General features: G+C 38.5%; 1 protein-coding gene across 1 annotated transcript in view; it reads left to right on the top strand.

The window, feature by feature from the left end:
• TPPP (tubulin polymerization promoting protein) overlaps window positions 1-19,896 on the top strand; it is a 73,581-nt gene that overhangs the window by 43,207 nt on the left and 10,478 nt on the right. Inside the window, exon 4 of the mRNA XM_051798935.1 lies at window positions 10,916-11,106. Within this exon, the coding sequence (XP_051654895.1) occupies window positions 10,916-11,106 (191 nt within the window). The remainder of the gene's footprint in view (window positions 1-10,915; window positions 11,107-19,896) is intronic.

Raw genomic sequence — 19,896 nt, 5'->3', positions numbered from 1 at the left:
CAGACAGAAAACTTAACTATGACTACTGACACATTAATCTAAACATATTAGGGAAGGAGTTGAAAGCATGATTAAGTGAAGCTTGTGGATAAGAATACTTCAGCAGCATGTGGGGATTTTTGTGCCTTAGCTTCTTATTTTTTGTACTGGGTATTTTGGGGAGGCAGTTAGGGGAGGGCTTATGTCTGTACTGAGTGGCAACACTGCTTCAACAGGACAGCTGGAAAATTTACCTTCCTATGAGGATTTTAGTGTATGTTGTGATAGAAGGTATTTTTTTTTCTGTTTATTATTTTTCTTTTTCTTCGGAATGTTATGGAATTGCAGAAATCCCTGCTTGATGTGGTTGAGAAGGCTCAGCAGCCAGACAGTGAAACCGAGTGAATTTTGGACTGCTTTCTAATGTGCAACAGAAGATGTATGGTTGGTTTGGTCACATAGGAATAAAAACAACAGAAAGTTATAGGGGTTAACGAACCTGGTAGCTTTATTAGCTCATTCGATCTGTCAATAAAATATACAGTGCAGGTCATGTAACTTTGACAGCTTATAATCAGACATAAATGAAGTCTAGGGCCTTTTAGTTATCCTCACTTCTACCCAAAGGTTACAAGAGCAAGACTGAGGTTCTTTCTTTTTCTGTACTAAAAGCTATGTGCCATAACAATATTGAATGCATTTCTACACCTCCTGTGGAACAAATACTTGCTTTGGTCATTGCTCGCTCTTAAAATGAAACCGGTTGAACTTCAATGTATATTCATCAGGGTCCCTGACATAGAAATGCAGAATAATTTCAACTGCAAGAGACCTGGGTTGATGTCATTCAAACCTGCTGACAGGATGGCAAACTTCAAATCCAGATCAGGGTATTTGGGGCTCAATCCAGTCACATTTGCTGTGAGAGTAGTGTGGGTGGCAGGGCAGTACAGCAGTGACAGCACTTTAAAAGCTAGGTGATGGGTGCTTAGGGTAATGGTGATGTGGGCAAGATCGAATTCTCACAAAAATGGACCTGTTAGGGAAAGAGTGCAGCCCACAGAGTGTGGTAATGAGATAAAACAGGTGTTGCAGCAGAAGTGCAAAGAAGCCTAGAAATTCCACTTAAGGCTATGTGGATCTGCTTGAAGACTGTACAGTGGTAGTCTGAAAAAGCTGCAGGATATACTGTTCAGCACATGGACATCCATTAGTAGAAGTCTATAGGACTGCCATTAGCACATCAGAGTCCTTGGCTCTATAGGAAGGAGTCCTATATCCAGGTCCTGTGCTTCAGAGCTCCTGTGTCTTCCTGGAGGTCATGGCAGTGGTTGCCTCTCTTGTGGGAAATGTGCTGTGGTCAAGACCCTGAGGCTCCAGATTGACGGGAAAGATGAAGAGAAGACTGACATTGTATTTGTGGAAAACTCAACCTACACAAGGTGAGGAAGGAGTGACAGCTAAAGGAGACCAAGTGGATGGAGACTATGGAGATAGAGAAGGCTGGGAGCTTGTGACTTCTGGCAAGTCACAGATCTATTCCACCTACAATTCTCCAATTTCAGAATACATATAGTATTCTAGGCACTGGTGAGTATCAACAAGACCCATCAAAGTCAGCTGAGCCTGAACTTAGTGTTCACACAAAAGGGAAAAAATGAGTGATAGTGCCAACCAACACTATCTCGCTATGGGGACAGACAGGTTCTTTTAAGGATCCTTGGTGGAATGAGAACTGGCCACAGGTTTGTAGTTATAATTAGAGCTTTATTACTGTAGAAAGATTTTTTTCATTACACTTAATTTCTAGCAATTAGGATAGCTTTCATATTATTACCTAAATTGCAGTTACCTATACTTTTCAGTCACCTGAACACTCTGCAGATCAGGTCAAATTCTTAATAATCAGTGTACAATATAATCATCATAATCTGGACTCTAACTTTAAAAAGTATGTAAGAAGAACAATGGTAGAGGGAGTGTCATGATTGTCTAGCCTACAGTGAGGTTCCCCCCACTCTGTTTCCTCTTCTGCTGAGGTGTGAGTGTCCCCTGTAGAAGGACAAAAGCCTTAGCAGTCTGTCTGCTCTAGGATCTGCTTCAAAAACCTTTTGGATAAGGTGATCTATTTGTACCTCTCAGTCTGGGCCTTTGGTCTATACAATTTCCTCAAGTTAGTGGATTCTGAAGGGGCTGCCAGACAATCAGTATGCAAGAATTTTGGCTGCAGGTGGCGGAAGGTTGCAGGTGATAATGACTGCATGATGATAGTTATCTCTTCCAGTCCATTGAGTACTGCCTACAGCAGTGCTAATGGTGCTGCTCCCATCATATATCAGGCCTTAGCATGAGCTAGGCATGAGCATGTGTTAGCCGAAATCTGAAAAGGAGTTGAGTGAACAGTCATGGGAGGCATCCCTGACTACCGAGGGATCACGGACTTTTGCCATTCTGAATATGAGCATCTCGTGCACTATTACACTTCCTTGTTCTGTAATGGGTGTCACCATACTCTGGCAACAGTGCTGTACCAGGTGTCAGAAGCAATGGGTACCCGGCACAGGTAGTTACTGAAGATTCCTCTTGTGGATGATCAGGGTATGTATTTTCTCATCTCACCTGGTGTCTCAGGAGTTTTATTGCTTGGTGGATACCAGGATCTGAGATTGTTGCAGATGCACTCACAAGATTTGTTCAGCCTTCTAACACGGACCTCTTTGTTGTGGGTACCAGGAGTACTGCTCTGGAGGTAACCTGGAACATATAAAGAGAGACTACAGAAGTCAAGGGATGAGGGTGTAGAGGGGGGAGCTCTGATCTTATCTTCCCCAGTCCAGGAAGGAGAATTGGACTGTACAGTATGGCTTGTGTTGAAGAGGAAGCTTTGGCTTCTGTGGCCAGAGGAATGAGACCTACTGAGCAGGGATGGAATAACTCTACTGAAGTGTAGTATCTTTACAAACTAGATTTACTAATCTGCTGGGAAGATTATTAGACTGGGTTTGGAAGGTTACCATAATCTGAAGATAAAAGATCATAAGGGGCAGAGCAGGTATGTCTAGGTGACAATCCCGACAAAGGAGGTTCTTACCCATCTATAAATGCAGCAGGACATGAGGCCCATCTCAAATGCCTGCACACAAAAGCAAATAGCATGGGAAAAGCAGGACAAATTACTAACCTCACTGAGATTCTGCAAGTGTGGTAAGACAGCTCTCCTGGCTGGAGTGCTGCACTGGATGAATAGAGACCCTTCAGGAAATACAGAGGAAAATGAGGAAGAGGGACTGTGATCTATGTAAAGGTTTATCTTGATAGCATCTGGCTTTGGAACAAGTCTCATTAAAGACTGGTTATAACATTAAATTCAAGGATTCAGCAACACAGCCATTGAAAAAAGGATTACTCTGTGCTATCTTCCCTATTCTGTTTTGTCTTCACTATCAGTAAGAATGTAAAACTCCTCAGAGAAGTGTTAACACATTTTTTTCAACTTTGTGGAAGGTCATGTTAATCAGACTGTTAGATCCCATGATTTGTAGTGGCTTGGAGTGTTGAAATGCTGGAGAGCTGGAGTTGAGGGCTAATCTTAGAGGGAAGGTCTAGGGTTAGGGTTGGACAGCTTCTGTGTATGTGTGTGTCTGTGCATGTGCTAAAATGAAGGAACATGAGTGAAATCTCAGTTTTTCTTTGAACCTTGATCTCTCTTTCTGACTTTGTGCAGATTTTTACTGCATGTGTATGTATTCCCATGAATTTAAAACCAAAATAAATATAATTGTGGTATGGAGCTCTGGTATAATCCCTCCTCCCCTCAAAAGGAAAACCTTTCCCTTTGAGATTTTTTTCCCCCCATTTCATAGTCAGCTTTAGGTTATCATTTTTGCAAAGGTTGTAGATGTTAGCAGCAGATCAGTAATTTTCAAGACCTTGCTAAGATTACGAGTGTTGGGCTGATTCTGAAGGATCTCAGAACATGTTAATTACATAAAGAAATCTCCATGGCAACTTTTTCTAGGAAGACATGCTGTTAGATACTGAAGTTTTATGGTTGAAGGAGAAAATGCAGGAACCCATTCAGTTTCTGTGAAGAACTGAGGAGGGGTATCTATCAGAGTGTAGCTAGTAGTGGTATCTGTCAGAGTGTAGCCAGGAATACCATGGAGGTATTCCATCTGAGGATGTGTACCCTTCTGGTGAAGAGTAACAAGAGCACCTCACCTCCTGCCTATCGCCAGCATTTTCAAGAGTGCAGACGCTCTCAGCACTGGTTACTAAAAAGACACAGTGCCTCAGGCAGGAAGGGAAAGTTTCTGTACTATTTTATTTGTGCCTGATATTTGTAATTCAGGCACAGAAACCTCAGAAAACCTAACTGCAGGGTTTAGCATCAAGGCAGTAAGTTTCTGCCTAAGCTGTGGAACCTGAATCAAACCTGAATCTTTGTGAGTGGTGGCAAGCAGTGGAAAATATCCTCAGGCAAAATTGTTTCAGTGGAACCACGAGTTCATTGTGAAAACCAATGCACTCCATGTGTGTTTTGAACGTTTGATATTCCTGGAGTCCAGTAGCTTTTCTTGCTGCTTTTACTTCCCAGTACTTGGTTCTGGAGATCCTTTTGGGAATGGTGCCATGTTCTGCGCAGAGTCGCGCGGCACACAGGTATTGAGAGCTTGGCAGGGGCTGTGCTGGCTGCTGAAAGGAGAACTGCAAGTGTGTGGTGCTGCACTGACCTGCTTGTCCAGCCCTTTGCATTGTGCAAGGTGGATGCTCCAGCTTCCTTGGCATTCACTTGGTGCTTCCAACTATGTGCTTTGTAAAAGGGATGGCAATGCACGGTGACAGCAATTGGAGAACACTACCTTAGCAGCACCGAATCGTCTTCCTTCTTCTTTGCCTCACCTTTGTTCTGGAAGGAAAAGTCCTGAAAGTGTGGGAAATCTTGTATTCTTACACTGTTAGCTTATTTTCATGATTGTAGCACTAGCTTCATAGGATGCTTCTAGACTTTTGACATAAAATTTGAGTTCTCCTTCTGTTGCGTCCATAAAATGCATGCTGACTTAATTGTATTGGTCCTTTTTTTCTGCTGCAAACAAACCAAGACAGTGCAGCAGCAGGGCTTTCAGTGAATGTGTTTTTCTTCAACAAACTGCTATCTTCTTCTGCAGTAGTGTAGACAAAACACATCGTTTTGGTTTCTGTGCTCTCATTTCCTTTTTACTGTAGTTCCTTTCGATTTCCTAAACATTGATAGTTCGTCTCTAATACTGATTCACATTCTTGAAACTGATGAAATGGGTTGTGTAAAGTGCTCTTTGATTCATCAGTTATCTTGAGGTAGAAGGCAAAATTTGCCCAAGTTTGCAGAGTTGTCTTTCACGAGAAAGGGACAAGGGAGGAATGTGGTACTGCTGTTAAAATTTTCAGGGTATAAAGACTCTGCAGCTTTCACTTCCTGTCTTTGATCTGAGGGCTGTTCTAGACAGACAGAAGTTGGAACATAATTTGAATGATTTGGATAATTTGGATGAGATGTTGGATTTTTTTGTTTTGTTTATTTACCTGCAGTATGGTCAAACACTGGAAAAAATTGCTGAGAGAGGCTGTGGCACCCTTGTCTTTGGAGGTGTTCACAACTTGACTGGAGAAGTTTCTATACAAGTTTTTTTGATTCTTACTATGAGCAGGGCTTTATACTAAAGACTCATATTCAAAGGTTCTTTCCAACCTAAATTGATTGATCAATGACTTTGTGATTTTAAGTTTCAATAATTGTTAGGGACATAGTGTCCCCCACTCTTTCTATGCTTTAGCAATGACAGTAGTGAAAAATTTTTTCTCGTGTGTCTAGTGTGAAATCTGTGATGCTAGTTGGAACTTCACATCTTCCAAATCATACCTATTATTGTTTACTTCTGAACTGTAATATTACCCCTCTGTCAAGGACAGGAATAAAATTTGCTTCTCCTTTTTTTCTTCTGAGTCTGAATAAACACCCTTCTGTCATCTTTTCCATGTGTGCTGCATGCTCTAAGACCCTTGCTGTCTTAGCAGCACATTTCTGTAGACAGTGACACAAGGTGAGGGAAAATACTGAATTGCTAAGAAGAAATGCATGATTGCTTTAAATTAGCAAATCTTCTGGTCCAAGTAAAATGGCTTCTTATTTTCCCCATAGCTGGTCCTGAGGCTGTGGCCTGTTATGATCTTCTCAGTGAGATTTTAGTGTGTGAGGAGTTTCAGTTAAATGAGGTGAGAGGCATACATACCTTTCCTGACTCAACTGAGATATTTTCGTGAACTTGGAGGTTATGTGACCACATCTTTGGTTGGAAACTGACAGCGAAGGAGCAAAAGCCATTTTTAAAATATTTTTTTAAAGATTTGGGAGAGCACAGTGGCCCAGAGCAAGATACCAGTAAAAAAAAGTTTGATGAATAAACATGTCTTCTGTCAGTGATCTCTTCTTTTGATAGAGTCCAAGACACTGAAACTATAGCTACTGGCTTGTGTTAATGGAAATAACAGTGAAGAGAAGAATGGTTGATCTTGGAGAACAGAGAAGTCTTGCTATTTTTGGAAAATTCCTTTGGTTGATTCACTGTATAAACTCATTTTGGAACATTTAATGATTGTATGTGATTCTGTTTTGCTAAGTAAATATTTTCTTTTAGGAGAAAGTTTAAAAAAAAAAAAGTTCATGTGCATCTTCTGTGATATGAAAACTTTGGTTAACTGTATGAATGAGAATGAAAATGCTGGCTTCTGTGATCTCAACAGAAAGGAAGGGAGGAGGTTGGCCTGAAGGAATTTATTGCCTTTAGAATAATGTAACTAGAGAGATTATATAACTTACTCTAGAAGGTAAACAGTTCAAGCTATTGCATTATGACAAGACAAAATCATTTGTGTGTGATTCATTGTGAAAAAGAAGAAAGAGCACTGACCTGCTAACATGGAAACTGTCTTCATCCAACCTTCTGTGCTCTTCACTATATTTCTTCCTATATTTCTCCTCACTTAGGAGGGATGGTCAGCTTTCCCACTCCCCTTTTTTTATTTGCCTCCCAGTACCATTGTGCAGTTAATAATGAGCAGATGGGTTGCACAGAAGAATGAGCTCACAGCTACCCTTTTAATTTTTTTCCCTTTTTCTCAACTTCCAGTTTAGTCTGCATAGTTGGTTTTGTTGTTCAGAAACAGAAAAGGGATTTTGATAAAAAGAGTTGGTTGCACATTCACTTCATAAAGGCAGTTCACTAAAAAGAAGTTATCAACTCGTAGAGGAATCTTTATAAATAAACTTCTAACCTTAGGACACTGAAAGTAATGGAACAGCTAATCCTAGAAATAATTTCCAGGCACATGAAGGACGAGAAAGTCATCAGGACTAATCAGCATGGCGTTGCCAAGGGAAGGTCATGCTTGACCAACCTGGTAAACTTCTACAATTAAATGACTGGCCCAGTACATAAGGGGAGTGGATAGTGTCTACCTGGACTTCAGTAAGGCCTTTGGTATGGTCTCTCATAAGAGTCTCACAGCCCCTCAAGCTGGTGCTGTAGTGGTTGGATCGGCTGACAGTGAGGTGGATTGAAAATTGTCTGAATGACTGGGCCCTGAGGGTAGTGATGAACAGTGCAAAGTATAATTGGCAGCTGGAAATTAGTGGTGTACCCCTGTGGACCATACTGAGTCCAGTCTCATTTAACATCTTCATTAATCATCTGCATGTTAGGGCAGAGAGTACTCTCAGCAAGTTAGCTGATGACACAAAGCTGGGAGGAGTGGCTGATAGGTCATGCAGATGTTGCCATACAGAGGGACCCAACAGGGTGGAGAAATGGGCTGACAGGAAATCTCAGCAAGCTCAACAAGGAGATTTTCAAAGTCAAGCCCCCACACCAGTACATGCTGAGGGCCACCCAGCTGGAAAGCAGCTTGGTAGAACAGGACCTAGGGGTCCCGGTGAACACCAGTTTGAATGTGAACCAGAGAGGTGGTCTTGCCACATGGAAGTCTACTGGTATCCTGGGCTGCATTAGAAGTATTGACCTGCAAACAGAGGGAGATATTCCTTCCTCTCTGCTCAGCACTGTTGATGTCTCGTCTGGAGTGCTGCGTTCAGCTCTAGGCTCCCCAGTAGAAGACTGATGTGGAGCTACTGGAGAGAGTCCAGCAAGGGACCATAAAGATGATGAAGGGACTGGAGTATCTCTCCTATGAGAGCTGGGAGTATCTGACCTGGAGAAGAGAAGGCTCAAGGATGAATCTCATCCATACTTGAAAGGAGGGTGCAAAAGAAGATGGAGCCAGACTCTTTTCAGTAGTGCCCAGTGACAGGACGAGAGGTGATGGGCACAAACTGAAACATGGGAGATTCTGTTGAAACATCCAGAAACTCTCTTTCACTGTGAAGGTGATCAAGCACTGTCATAGATTGCCCAGGGAATTTCTTGTGTCTCCATCCTTGGATATATGCAAAAGCTGTCTGGACATGCTCTTGGACAACTGTCTCTAGGTGAGGGTTGGGGGTTTGGGCCAGATGACCTTTGGAGATCTCTTCCAGCTTAAACGTTCCTATGATTCTGTAATATACAGTACCACTAGTGGTTCTGGTTGAGGAGTCCAAGATGGATATGAAGTCGTTCTGTATTCTACTCTGTATTTACAAAGGCTTTTTTGAATGAAAGCATCTTAAAAGGATGCTTATATTGCACTTGACCTTTGTTGTGTGTAATGTTCACACAACTTTAAAGAGAAAGTAGTATTTTCTTTTTAATGGATATGCATTCATCATAAGAATGATGAAAACAAAGAAGAAAAATGAGAAATGGGGTGTTCTGCATAGCCTTGTAGTGGCATCTCATTGTCTCTGATCTTTTATAGATGATAGATGTATCAGTTCAGGGAGTGAGAGCATAATGTACAAGGAATTAAAATTGCTTGAATTTTGTATTGTTGGAAACAAAGTGAGCCTCCCATTTCATAGAAATTTTGCCAACAGCAAACCAACAGGAATTGTCATCTTTCAATTGTAATATTCCATCACATATGGGAAGGGGCACACCAGTAATTTTCCATGCAACTTAGGAAAAGGCTGCAGTTCTTACTGAGTAAAAATCAATTATGAGATATAGAATATTTGCCTTGCAACTACTGCCTTAATATTCATTTCACACATTGTGGCTCCTGTGATGCAGGAAGCCTTCTGATCCATCCTGGGCTGAAAGACAACAGGATGCGGGATCACATCAGCTTTTGCTCTGGATTTGCACTCTCCCTGTACTGGGGTTTTAGGTTTTGTTTAACTGTTTTTTGGGACAAAAAGATCATATTTTTTAATCTGCCAAGCTGTTACCCACCCTCAGTTTTCTTTGTTGGTCTGAAATATGTTGCTACTTTCCTAGGAGACTAATAGGAAACATAAAGGCTTTTGTGGCATACTGCGGACTCGCTACTATCATCTTGCTGATAGCAACAAGATGTTGATACACCTCGATTTTCTGATAAGTATCTGTGTTATGGTTTTATTAGAATGCAGGTGTCTTGATATAAACAGCACATTTCTCAAGTTTACCACTGGGAATGGTATCCTGGGAATAGTTTCCTGGGAATATCCCTCCTTGTTTGACTGTTTCTTCTTACGTGTTAATATGTATGCATTTCCTTTCATATTACGCTCACATAGGTTTTATGTATGTTACCAGATATGTAACTGTACAAAAATTCTCATGCATTTTTATTGTAATTTGTGTATTGAGGCACAAATTGAGGTATTACATACCTTTTGCACCATGCCTTTGAAATAAAGGAGCAGAAGCTGTAGTCTTTCTTTTTGAAATAGTAATTAAACTTAACACATATTTATTTTCCTTGTATTTAAATACCACTACTTTACAGAAAATCAGTTTTACCTAGATGTGCACATACTGTATTGTCCCATCTAGAGAGAACTCTCAGAAACTCTGGTTGACTGCCTTTTCCATTGCCAAATTAATTCTCAGGACAGATTGCTGTTCTTAGAATTTGTAATGGTAAGTTTAATCACTATTTGAAAAATTGCCTATAAGTGTAGAAGACCTTTTTCAGAAGAGTTATTCAAGGAGGGGGGAATTTATGTCACTCAAGGAAGCTTTGCTGCCTGGGACAGAAGATCTTCCCATTGACAGTTTGATGTTTTTTCTTCTCTTGCCTTACAGAGAGGTTAACTCCTTGAAAAGATAAAATTCTTACAGACAACATTGGAGGCCCTGCGAGGGGGGGGCAGCTAAGCCTCTAAAAAGGTCTAGAGAGGAAAAAGCAGCACATTTTTTCATACCCGCTGTAGATAGCACCATCATGTCAGTGTTCTTGGCTTTCAGAAATAAATATTCCTAAATCCTTCTGCTGCTGGTATCTGGGATACCTGCGCACAATTTTCTCTCACATTGCCCTTGGATATAATTTGAATATTTGAATATTACTTTTGTCTTTCATTTACAGTCTTCCTGGTTATAAAGTGCTACCAAGTCAATGTGAACAAGAAAACTGTATGTTTTAAGAGCTAGCTGTGTTGGTTTACTTTTTCTGTATTGATGCAACCAGGCTTTTATACTTCAATGTTGACATAATGGATTTTGAACATGGCTGTTTCCTATGCCTTCTTCATATCTTTGGTGCTTAGAACTTTATTATTAATCAGAAGTATCTCATACTCAAAGTCTCTTCCAAAAGGTTTTGATATAATTTGTGTTATTTTCTTTTTTACTATATGATGATTGTCATTGTATGTAATGGCAAGAAACAAATATTTTTTGTCTCCTTTTGCTGGAAATGAGTATTTACATAGTCTTTGCCATTAGCAAATATTTAAGTGTTGGTTACATGTACAAATATCTGTATTAAGAATAATTGATTTCTGATGTGTGTTTTTTTTTTGTTTCTTTAATAGAAAACCGTTTCATCTCCAACTGTATCACGCCTTACAGATACTTCAAAATTCACGGGTTCTCACAAAGAGAGATTTGATGCCAGTGGGAAAGGAAAAGGCAGAGCTGGCCGAGAAGATCTGGTGGATAACTCAGGATATGTATCTGGTTATAAGCATGCAGGCACATACGATCATAAAGTACAAGGAAACAAGTAAGGCTGAGGGTTTACAACACAGAGGGGGATAGAGTATATATTTGTAAGAATGATGTTATGAATCCCACATTTTGGTTATTGTGAATGTTGAGACTATATTGTCAAGAAGTTGTCTTCAGGAACTGGAACTGATTTCAACATCTGCTGAGCTACTAGCAGCACAATGCCACTTCATTACATTCCTCATGCATATATTGGCAAAAATAAATAAATATATAGGTACAAAAATACATCATTTTGTTGAGATTTAGACAAAAAAACCCAACAAACAACAAAGCCGAAGTCAAGAGCAGTTATACCACACTTTGTCCGTTCAAGCAAAGTATCTCAAACATTCCTAGATGTCCAGTTGCCCTGAGGATGCCAAAAAGAACCTCTTGAAAAGAGGGTCTTTCATAGCAGTCTTTCTGAATAATATCCTATTACTTATGCTGTTTGACTATTGTTTTGGATTTTTTTTTAAATGTCTTATATGGGATCTGGCACTTTCCTTAAAACATTCAACAATATACTATTGGGGAGTAAGTGGTTGTAGTATACTAGGTGCTATCCTGTAATTGTCATACACCACTCATGGAAAAACTGAAAAGAAGTTATTTCTAGGACAGTATAGGTTCTAAAGTATTTTATGTCAACAGAAAGAGGTGGAAAATACCAGCCCTTACTTTCCTCCTGTCTGTACTTTGTGCTTGTTACTGTGTGTACCGTAGCATGGTTCTGACTGGCTGGATTTGGATGGAGCTATTGTACTAACCTGAGAGGTGAGGAACAAGACATTACTAAGAAAGTCTGTTAAGGCTTTTTGCAGTCTCTTTTCAAGTTTGCACTGCCTCACATTGGAAATTAAGGGGGCATTAAACTAATAATGCTTTGAAATACTGGTTTTGACTAAACACTGCCAATCAGATGAATGAATTAAATGAATGTTATTGTGCACGTATGTTGGCACGTAGTTCCTTTAAGCTCTAATATATGTAGGGACATCTTATAGCCCCTTGGAATAAGAACAGTTACAATTGTATGTAATTAGGTGCGTTTTGCCCACAAAAAATATGCCACTGTAAGTGGGCTACTTTTTATGTTAGATTTGTTTTAAGCCAAGGGCTTGGATTCTTTGTTCACTTTTGCTGCCCAACTTGTGAGTAATAGTATTGCTGGGACAGCTTTCCACTGTTACCGGGAGAATCAGTCCCACAGGCTTAAGGTACAGGCAACTGAGTGTGACCTTCCTGGGGCCCAGAATACCAAAAGAAATTAATTGGAATAAAAATAAGCTTTTTTTTAATATTGGCTGAAAAGTGGAGAAAATGCCGCTCCAGTTTTCTGCAGGAGCTGAACAAGTACCTGATGTATTACCCTGATTCTCTACAGTTATGAAAGATACTCAGTATTCAAAACCAACTGCTTGCAGTTCTGCTTTGCTTTCTTTCAAAAATCATGCACTGATTTCCATGTTCAACTCTGAACAAAGGTTAATAGATATATTGCTCTCCCTCTCTCCCCTCCTGTATCAGCATCCCACTCAGTACATACATTTAGGTGAGCAGTGTATGCTGTCATGTGCCTTGCAGGTCAACAGTTTGTATTTGGCTAATGTATGGAAAGGGAGCACTGGTTTTCAGCCCTTACTTTGTTCATGCTGTGTTTTGCTGACATTGCGTGGTAGCCCTTCTTGTAACTTTGCCTTCAATAACCCTTTGAGCCCATACATCATCCTGGAATCAAAACAACAATAGCAAACAAAAGGCAAGGACTTCCTTGTGGACTTGGAGATCTTTTTATTTGTTTATAATTTATTTTGGCTTTTGTTTTTAAGAGGGAGGGAAGTTTGCCAAAACTCAGCACACGTTCTTGTAAATATTTAAACGGCTTTTCCCATGGACAGCTCTGGAAGATTTTTGGTGTATGTAAGGATGCTCAGGATGAGAAGCATCCAACTCTGTGAACCCTTTCCAAGAGTTACCCAGTGTTCTTGAAGAAAAATGTCCACGGAATGAAGGATTTGTGTGTTGCACTGGTGACCTGTCACACTCCGAAGCAGAAATTAGCATACTTGATACCAACAATGACAGAATTATTCTGGCATGGTAGTGAACTGTCTAAATGTAGAGAACCTTCTTCTATGTCACCAGTGCCTGTGATCTGACAAAAGTTCCAGGACAGTCCTGTTTTTTTATGAATAAAAAGGCTGAGCCTCTAACACTTGATAAAGCCTTCAGCTAAGCTACAGGTAAAACCAGTGCCCCCGTTTATCCCATTGACTTTAAGACTTGACTCATAACTCAGTGGTAACTAAAAAGATCTGGACCCAGCCTGAATAAAGGGTGAAGTCCAGCCTTCTGCAGAGCCCTGTAAGCACACTGTTGGTCTGGCTGTTTGTTGCTAGCTAGCTGCCTTTTCTGGCACATCAGGTGACACTGAACCTGAGGGGCACAAGGGACAGGCTTTCTCAGGTACCCAGGTACAGAGTGTCAATAATGCCATAATGTTGCCACGTAGGAAGAGTGATTGTTTAGGAAAGTTTTAAGGTATAATTAGGTTTAAGTTGTTAGTTCAAAGTGAGTGAGACCAGGACATTCATAAGATAGAAGGCATGCAAAGGAATTGAGAGTGCAGACAGATCCAAGCTGACACTGTCTAGAAATTGAGCTACTCTGTTCACTTAAAAGAGGCTGATGGAACGTGCTGGGGTTCTGCCAGAGTTTACTTTGCGCTGCTTGTGCATTATAAAATCCCTGCCATGAACCAAAGCACTTTGTAAGGACGTGATGCAAACTTTGAAATTCTTTCAATGGAATGGTAAGCTTGGGATCAGGACCTGAGAAGATGGTTCAGATAGCAGTATTTTATTTTCAGGAACACACTTCTTTGTTTCTTGTTCGTTTCTACAGTCTGATAGTTTTAAACCTCAAAGTGGTGCATGAAAAGAAGTCATTCTGATATGACAGCTACAAAGAAAAGTTGTGGTTGGAAAGATAGTACTTTGTAAAGATTTTTCTCTTTTACTATACTTGGTGTGAAAGATAATGGTTATGTGTTTTAGGGGTTCAGCCACCTACTTAGGCTCATACTAAGATCTGTCAGAAATTAGAAGTCTAAATAATAGCTTGATTATTAGCTCTTAAGTTCCAGGCCTGCTTGGGAATGAGGCAAAGTACATTTTCTTATTCGTCTACTATTCCCTCAACTCTCAGGACAGTAAGTACAGCTGGTACCTCAAAGGTTATGGGAAGGGACAGCTGGGAAGGTGCAGGAGGTGCCCCATTTTCAGCCCTTGAATTGTTCTAGAGCATATTGTCTTCCTGTGCACCATGCTGCAGACTATAACTAATGTCTGAAGTAAGGACATGGGTACCTAATAAGGTTTACTCTCATCTCTTTTTTGGGGGCATCTCAACTCATTCTATCTAAATTTCCAGCCTGATTTTCAGCAGCTTACACTATGCAGCACTGTCCTATGCGACAACTTCTATAAAACCCTGTTGTTCCTAATTATCTTTGTTTTCATTACTGCAGAACATGCTACCAAAAGAAACGTGATCAGAAAGTTTGGGTACCTTTTAGAAATAACTGCCTTACAGAACAAACTCAAACTTTATTTAAATACTATGGCAGTACACAATCTTACCTGTATGTCCACTGAGACTTTACCTGACCATCAAAACCTTTGCAAGATTGAGGACAAGAAATAAAAACCCTTATTGAGGCAAATCAATAGTCCTTACAAATAATTTTCTAAAAATAACCTATTTTAAAAATTAAATATGCAGAAGTCAAAAGGGATTTTCTTGTTAGTGCTTGCTTACTAATTCCCTCTAGTCACTCCATGAGCTTCAGTTGAGAGTTTTGCAACCATCAGTGTGGAAATACCAAAAATAAAAATTACTGCCCTTCTCTTTGTGGTTATCAAAGTTATCACAATAGTGTTACAAAGAAGCAAACATTAAAAAACTTAATTTCTCTCAACAGTCCTATGTGAACACCTGTCATTAATTATAATTAAATATTTGGAATCCCAAGGGAAATGTTGAATATTGGACAGTGACTAAAATCTAGCCCCATTTTCTTTTTTAACCTACAATATTTCTATCTACTTTTCATTTAGGAAAGGGGAAGCACAATTTCAAAACTACTCACATATTACAGCTTGTGTTTTTTATCAGCATAAAGATGGTCCTTCAAAGATATTTTGTATTGAAGTATGTATTTTACTGACTTTACCTAAATTAAAAATTCCTCTGACAGTTTTTTTATCATTATACAAAGCTTTATTCGCAAATTAGCATTTTATTCATCCATATTTCCCCTCTATTGGCTCAATTAATATTTTTCATGGTAGCTGGAATTAGGCAGAACAAAAAGGCAAATGACTACTGTGGATTTGTCTTGCAAGTGGTAGGTATCCCAGCCATCTGTAACCATTTGTAGAGAAAATCCTCATGTATCTTCCTCTAAAACCAAAACTTTAAAGATGTAATTGATAGGTTTTTTTTCCTTAAGGCTTTTCATAGTTATAAAATTAATTTTAATTCTTTGTGCCTGCATGTATGGTATTCAAAGCATAACATAACCCTGCCTTCAGTGATGCATGTATTCTGGGGGCATGTGCCTGACATCTGTGAATAAGAATTCTCTGTTTGCACTGGCCAAAAGCAAAACTTTTACCTTCATAATAGAGCAAGTGTAACGTGTTGCACTAGTACGTGTCCTCTTAACTGACTGTTAGCCTTGTGTGTGTGCCAAAATGACTACACCTTTGTGTACGTTGTTTGTAGTGTGAATATCATGTTCTTGGCTCATCAATTAGTTGGTAATAAGTAATGTAATGCACAAGACTTAGGTAGGTTTGTGTGTGTGTACACATACTCTTTGGATCCAGCTAAGTAGTTAAACCGTATAAATATTGATGCAAACCTTAAATCTTGTTAGGGCCAAGCTCTAGTCCTGCAGCCAGTGCTGTTCAGCTTGGTCAGTTGGGGACATTACCATTCTCCCTTCATAGCATGAAGTTAAAGATCTAAGGAGACTTTTATGGTTTTACTTGACTACCCTGTTCCTGTTTCTGAGGGCAATCACTCTTCAGCGATTCTGACATAGACTTGGTGTGACAAGAGGGGTTTCTCCATAGTGAGGTAGTAGGAGAGAGAAGGTGAAAGCAAGCTTTCCTCTGAGTGTTCTCAAGAAACCATTTAAAATTATGCTCAGCATGGATGCTATATTTTTCTTTGCCCAAACTTTGTGAAACAAGTAGACATTCACTACATATACATAGTTGTTCATCTGTTAGTAGGTATAAAGTCATTGTATAATGAGACAGGAACAGGAAACAGGAGTGGCATACAATGTCAATGGACTCAAGTCTTTTTTTTTATAAAGATAAAATTAAATACCTAAAGCAAAATGACAGCTCTCAAACTTGTGTGAAATTCTCAGTCTGGAGTACCTGAACTTGAAACATGTACTTCCTGTATTTGGAGTGTTGGCCCATAAAATAGCATGCAGATATTCAGTTGCTCATTTTGTGCACCCTTAAGTGCCCATTTGGCTTACCTAATATAAACTGGAAATGATGGTCAGGGTTGTTTTTTTAAATCTTCAGAATCCTAAAACTAGTGAGAGACCCATAGTTGCATTCATGCTTGCTCATTAAACTCAAAAACAATGCTTTGAATGATGTCCCAGCTAAAAATGTTGCTTCTGGAAGCAAAAGAATATTGCAGATAGACCCTCCATGTTTTAATTGTCCAAGTAATTTGTTTTTGCAGGGAGAAATAACTGTAATATATGTAGTATTTTTTCATGTTTTTCAGTATATTAACCTTGCCTATATTGCTTCAAATTCCCTCTGAAAAAAGTGGATTTCAAAACAAGTTTAAGATATAACTCTTTGCTTTGTTGTCAGAAAACATTTGAATTGGCGTCTTTCGTTCTAACTAATTGATCATCTACTCAAGACAGACTTTGACAAGGGCAATCCTGATAATAAATAAAAGGGGAAAAATCCAGCCTATTTGCTGGATACTTTTGACAGACATTTGCAATGTTGATAATCTGAAATGATTTTTTAAAAAATAAGTTCTATTTGGTTTTCATGCACATGCACACAGACACTACTTTGGGACATGTTATATACATGAGGGCAAAAGTACGGAAGAGGCTTTTTTTTTTTTTAAATACCTTACATTTGGCAATTGACATTGAAATGCCCAGCTGACTAGCCTGATTTGGAAAAATGTTAAGCACTACCATATTCCATTGCAGCTAAACAGCCAATGAATTGATTTTCAAATGTAGTTATACAGCATCTCTCTTTTGTGAGTTACTGTAAAGTTTATGGCATTGTATAAAGTGAGTTTTGATGTAAACATTTGTAAAGGTCTTAAAGATAGCTCTTATAACTTGCCCTTACCTTCCGTTATCTTTATGCAAGATTTTTCTATTACTTTGCACATTTTCAGAAAAATATTAGAAACATGAATAAAGTTACATTCAAATTAATTACAAATTTGTCCCTAAAAACACATTAGGTTAATCCATTTTTGCATTTTGATCAGCATCTATATTATGGATGAACAACAAAATAATAAAAAAGATGGCAATCTGTATCCCCACAGAGATTAGTTATTTTAAGTTCCAGTTTACATCAGATGAGTTTCTGTATGCTTGCATTTACTCAAATGCTATTTTTAAACAAAGTAATTAAATAATGTGAAATAATGCAGCCTGGGCTCTGTTACAATAGGGTTATATTAATACTGTTGAAATGCTGCGTATATCTGTAATATTCATGCTAAATAGGTACTAGCTTTTTACAAAGGCTTTGTGTAAAGTCAGTTAACCTACAAACTGATGTCCTGTATAAAATCGTGTTGGCAAATTACTTTTGTTAGCACTGTAGTGGTGTATGAAAAGGCAAGATCATAGACAATAACAAGTTATAGGGTGCAAAATTGTGTTTGTTTTTATCTTTGTGCAGAATATATCAGCTTTGGCAAACTATTGCAGCAGGGAAAATTTTTTGTATAATGCTTATAATACAAAGAAATTTGTCTTTACATTCTGTAAAGTAGAGAAATGGTCAATGTTGGATAAGTATATTGAAGTTTATTCTTAGCGAGGTTTTATGTTTCACAGATTTAAATATTAGAGGAGAAATATATATTTATACAGAAGTATAATTTTTGAATGTTTGAGGTTGGTTTTCTTCAGTCATGAACCGTTTTTTTATCCACACTGAGCTTTATTCCTTTGCTAACTTGTTTAGCTGTCCATGATGTTCCAACATCCATTTATAATTTGGTTTAGATGTTTTGATTCTTGATTTGCACAAATCTGGATGTGCATGCTGTCAGGACCTGATCGTAAAATGTAGAGGCAAAACTATTTTGTTTTTGATTACCTAGAGCACTAATTAAAATTTAATTGTTAAGCAGTTGGGATGTGGAGATAGGTCTTGACATGGTCTTCCTTGGAGCACTGTACAGTATGATAAAAACCTTCAGTGATGCTTACTAGTTTTTGTTCTTATTTTCATTTGTCTTTCATCAACCAGGAAGCTGCTGTGTGCTAATAATTACCTGCAATTTTTATAATTGCAGGCATTGCAAACATTAACATTCAGCTGTACTAGCCTACTGTGTTCACTGTGAAATTTTCAACACGGTAAAAATTTTACATGATCATTTAACCTTACAAGTTTACTTTTTTTCTCACTAATTTTACACTGAACCTTCTTTTCATTATTGCAAATGATCAACTTGAGCATAGCATTTCTTAATCTTAACTATAGTAGATAAACATGTCCTAAGCAAAGATTTTTAACCACTTGATGAAAGGGGCAGGCACCATCCAGTGCAAAATACACTGGGCAAAATCTTATCCCCACTGCAGTCAGTGCCAAATTTCTAACTGGCATTAGCAAAAATGGAACCACTATTACCAAGAGGTTAATATACTTAGTAACCATGACGAGTGGTTATGGGGGAGCACAACAGTGATTCTCTATTTCCATGTCTTTTTTTCTATTAATTTAAAACTACTACTTTTCAATCTTTAAAATAAGTAAAAGAAACTTGAAGGGGGGGTCATATGCTACTAGTTTGTACTAGGTTTTTTCAGGAAAAGGAAACAAATTTATATATATATATATATGCAATATATTTTTACACTGTTTATTAATGCTAGAAAGTATTAAATGTATCACTTTATCTGTGTGAATGTTAAAGTAATGACAATGTTATGGATGTTTTAAACCTTTTGAAGTTGTCTTGTTAAATTTAAACCCACATTAACAATGGAAAAGCTACTTTGTCTGCAACGTTATTGTTGATGTTTTAGGGAAAAAGTTCAAGTACAGCAGTTGTTTTGATTAGCACTGTAAAAGCTTGGCTTGAAAAATTGTAGTGAAATCTATATTTTAAACACCATTTTTTAAAGCATAGCTTCTCATAAAGTACGTTACTGCTGTTGACTGACTGTATAAAATTGTATCTTTAGTTGGTAAAGTGATCAATAAACGTGTTATTATGTCAGTTCTGGGATTTATTGAAGTAAATGGTATTTGCTAATAAACTTTGTTAACAGCTGTTATTTTACAGTTCAGATGTTAATTGCTACTGCATATATAAACTACATCAAACTACTCTCTGAACAGGTTCTGAGCAGAATCTATTTCTTCTTTACCATTTATTTTCCTAGTTTTAATAATGACTAAAGGTGAGCATTGATATTTTGAGAACTCTAATGTGATGCTTGAATAGCCATGATGATGGTGATCCACCAAATGAG

This window comes from Manacus candei, unplaced genomic scaffold (genome assembly GCF_025592945.1).
Source record: "Manacus candei isolate 608988 ecotype Guabito, Panama unplaced genomic scaffold, ASM2559294v1 h1tg000049l, whole genome shotgun sequence".
Lineage (NCBI taxonomy): Eukaryota > Metazoa > Chordata > Aves > Passeriformes > Pipridae > Manacus > Manacus candei.
This window is presented reverse-complemented; position numbering and strand designations above follow the sequence as displayed.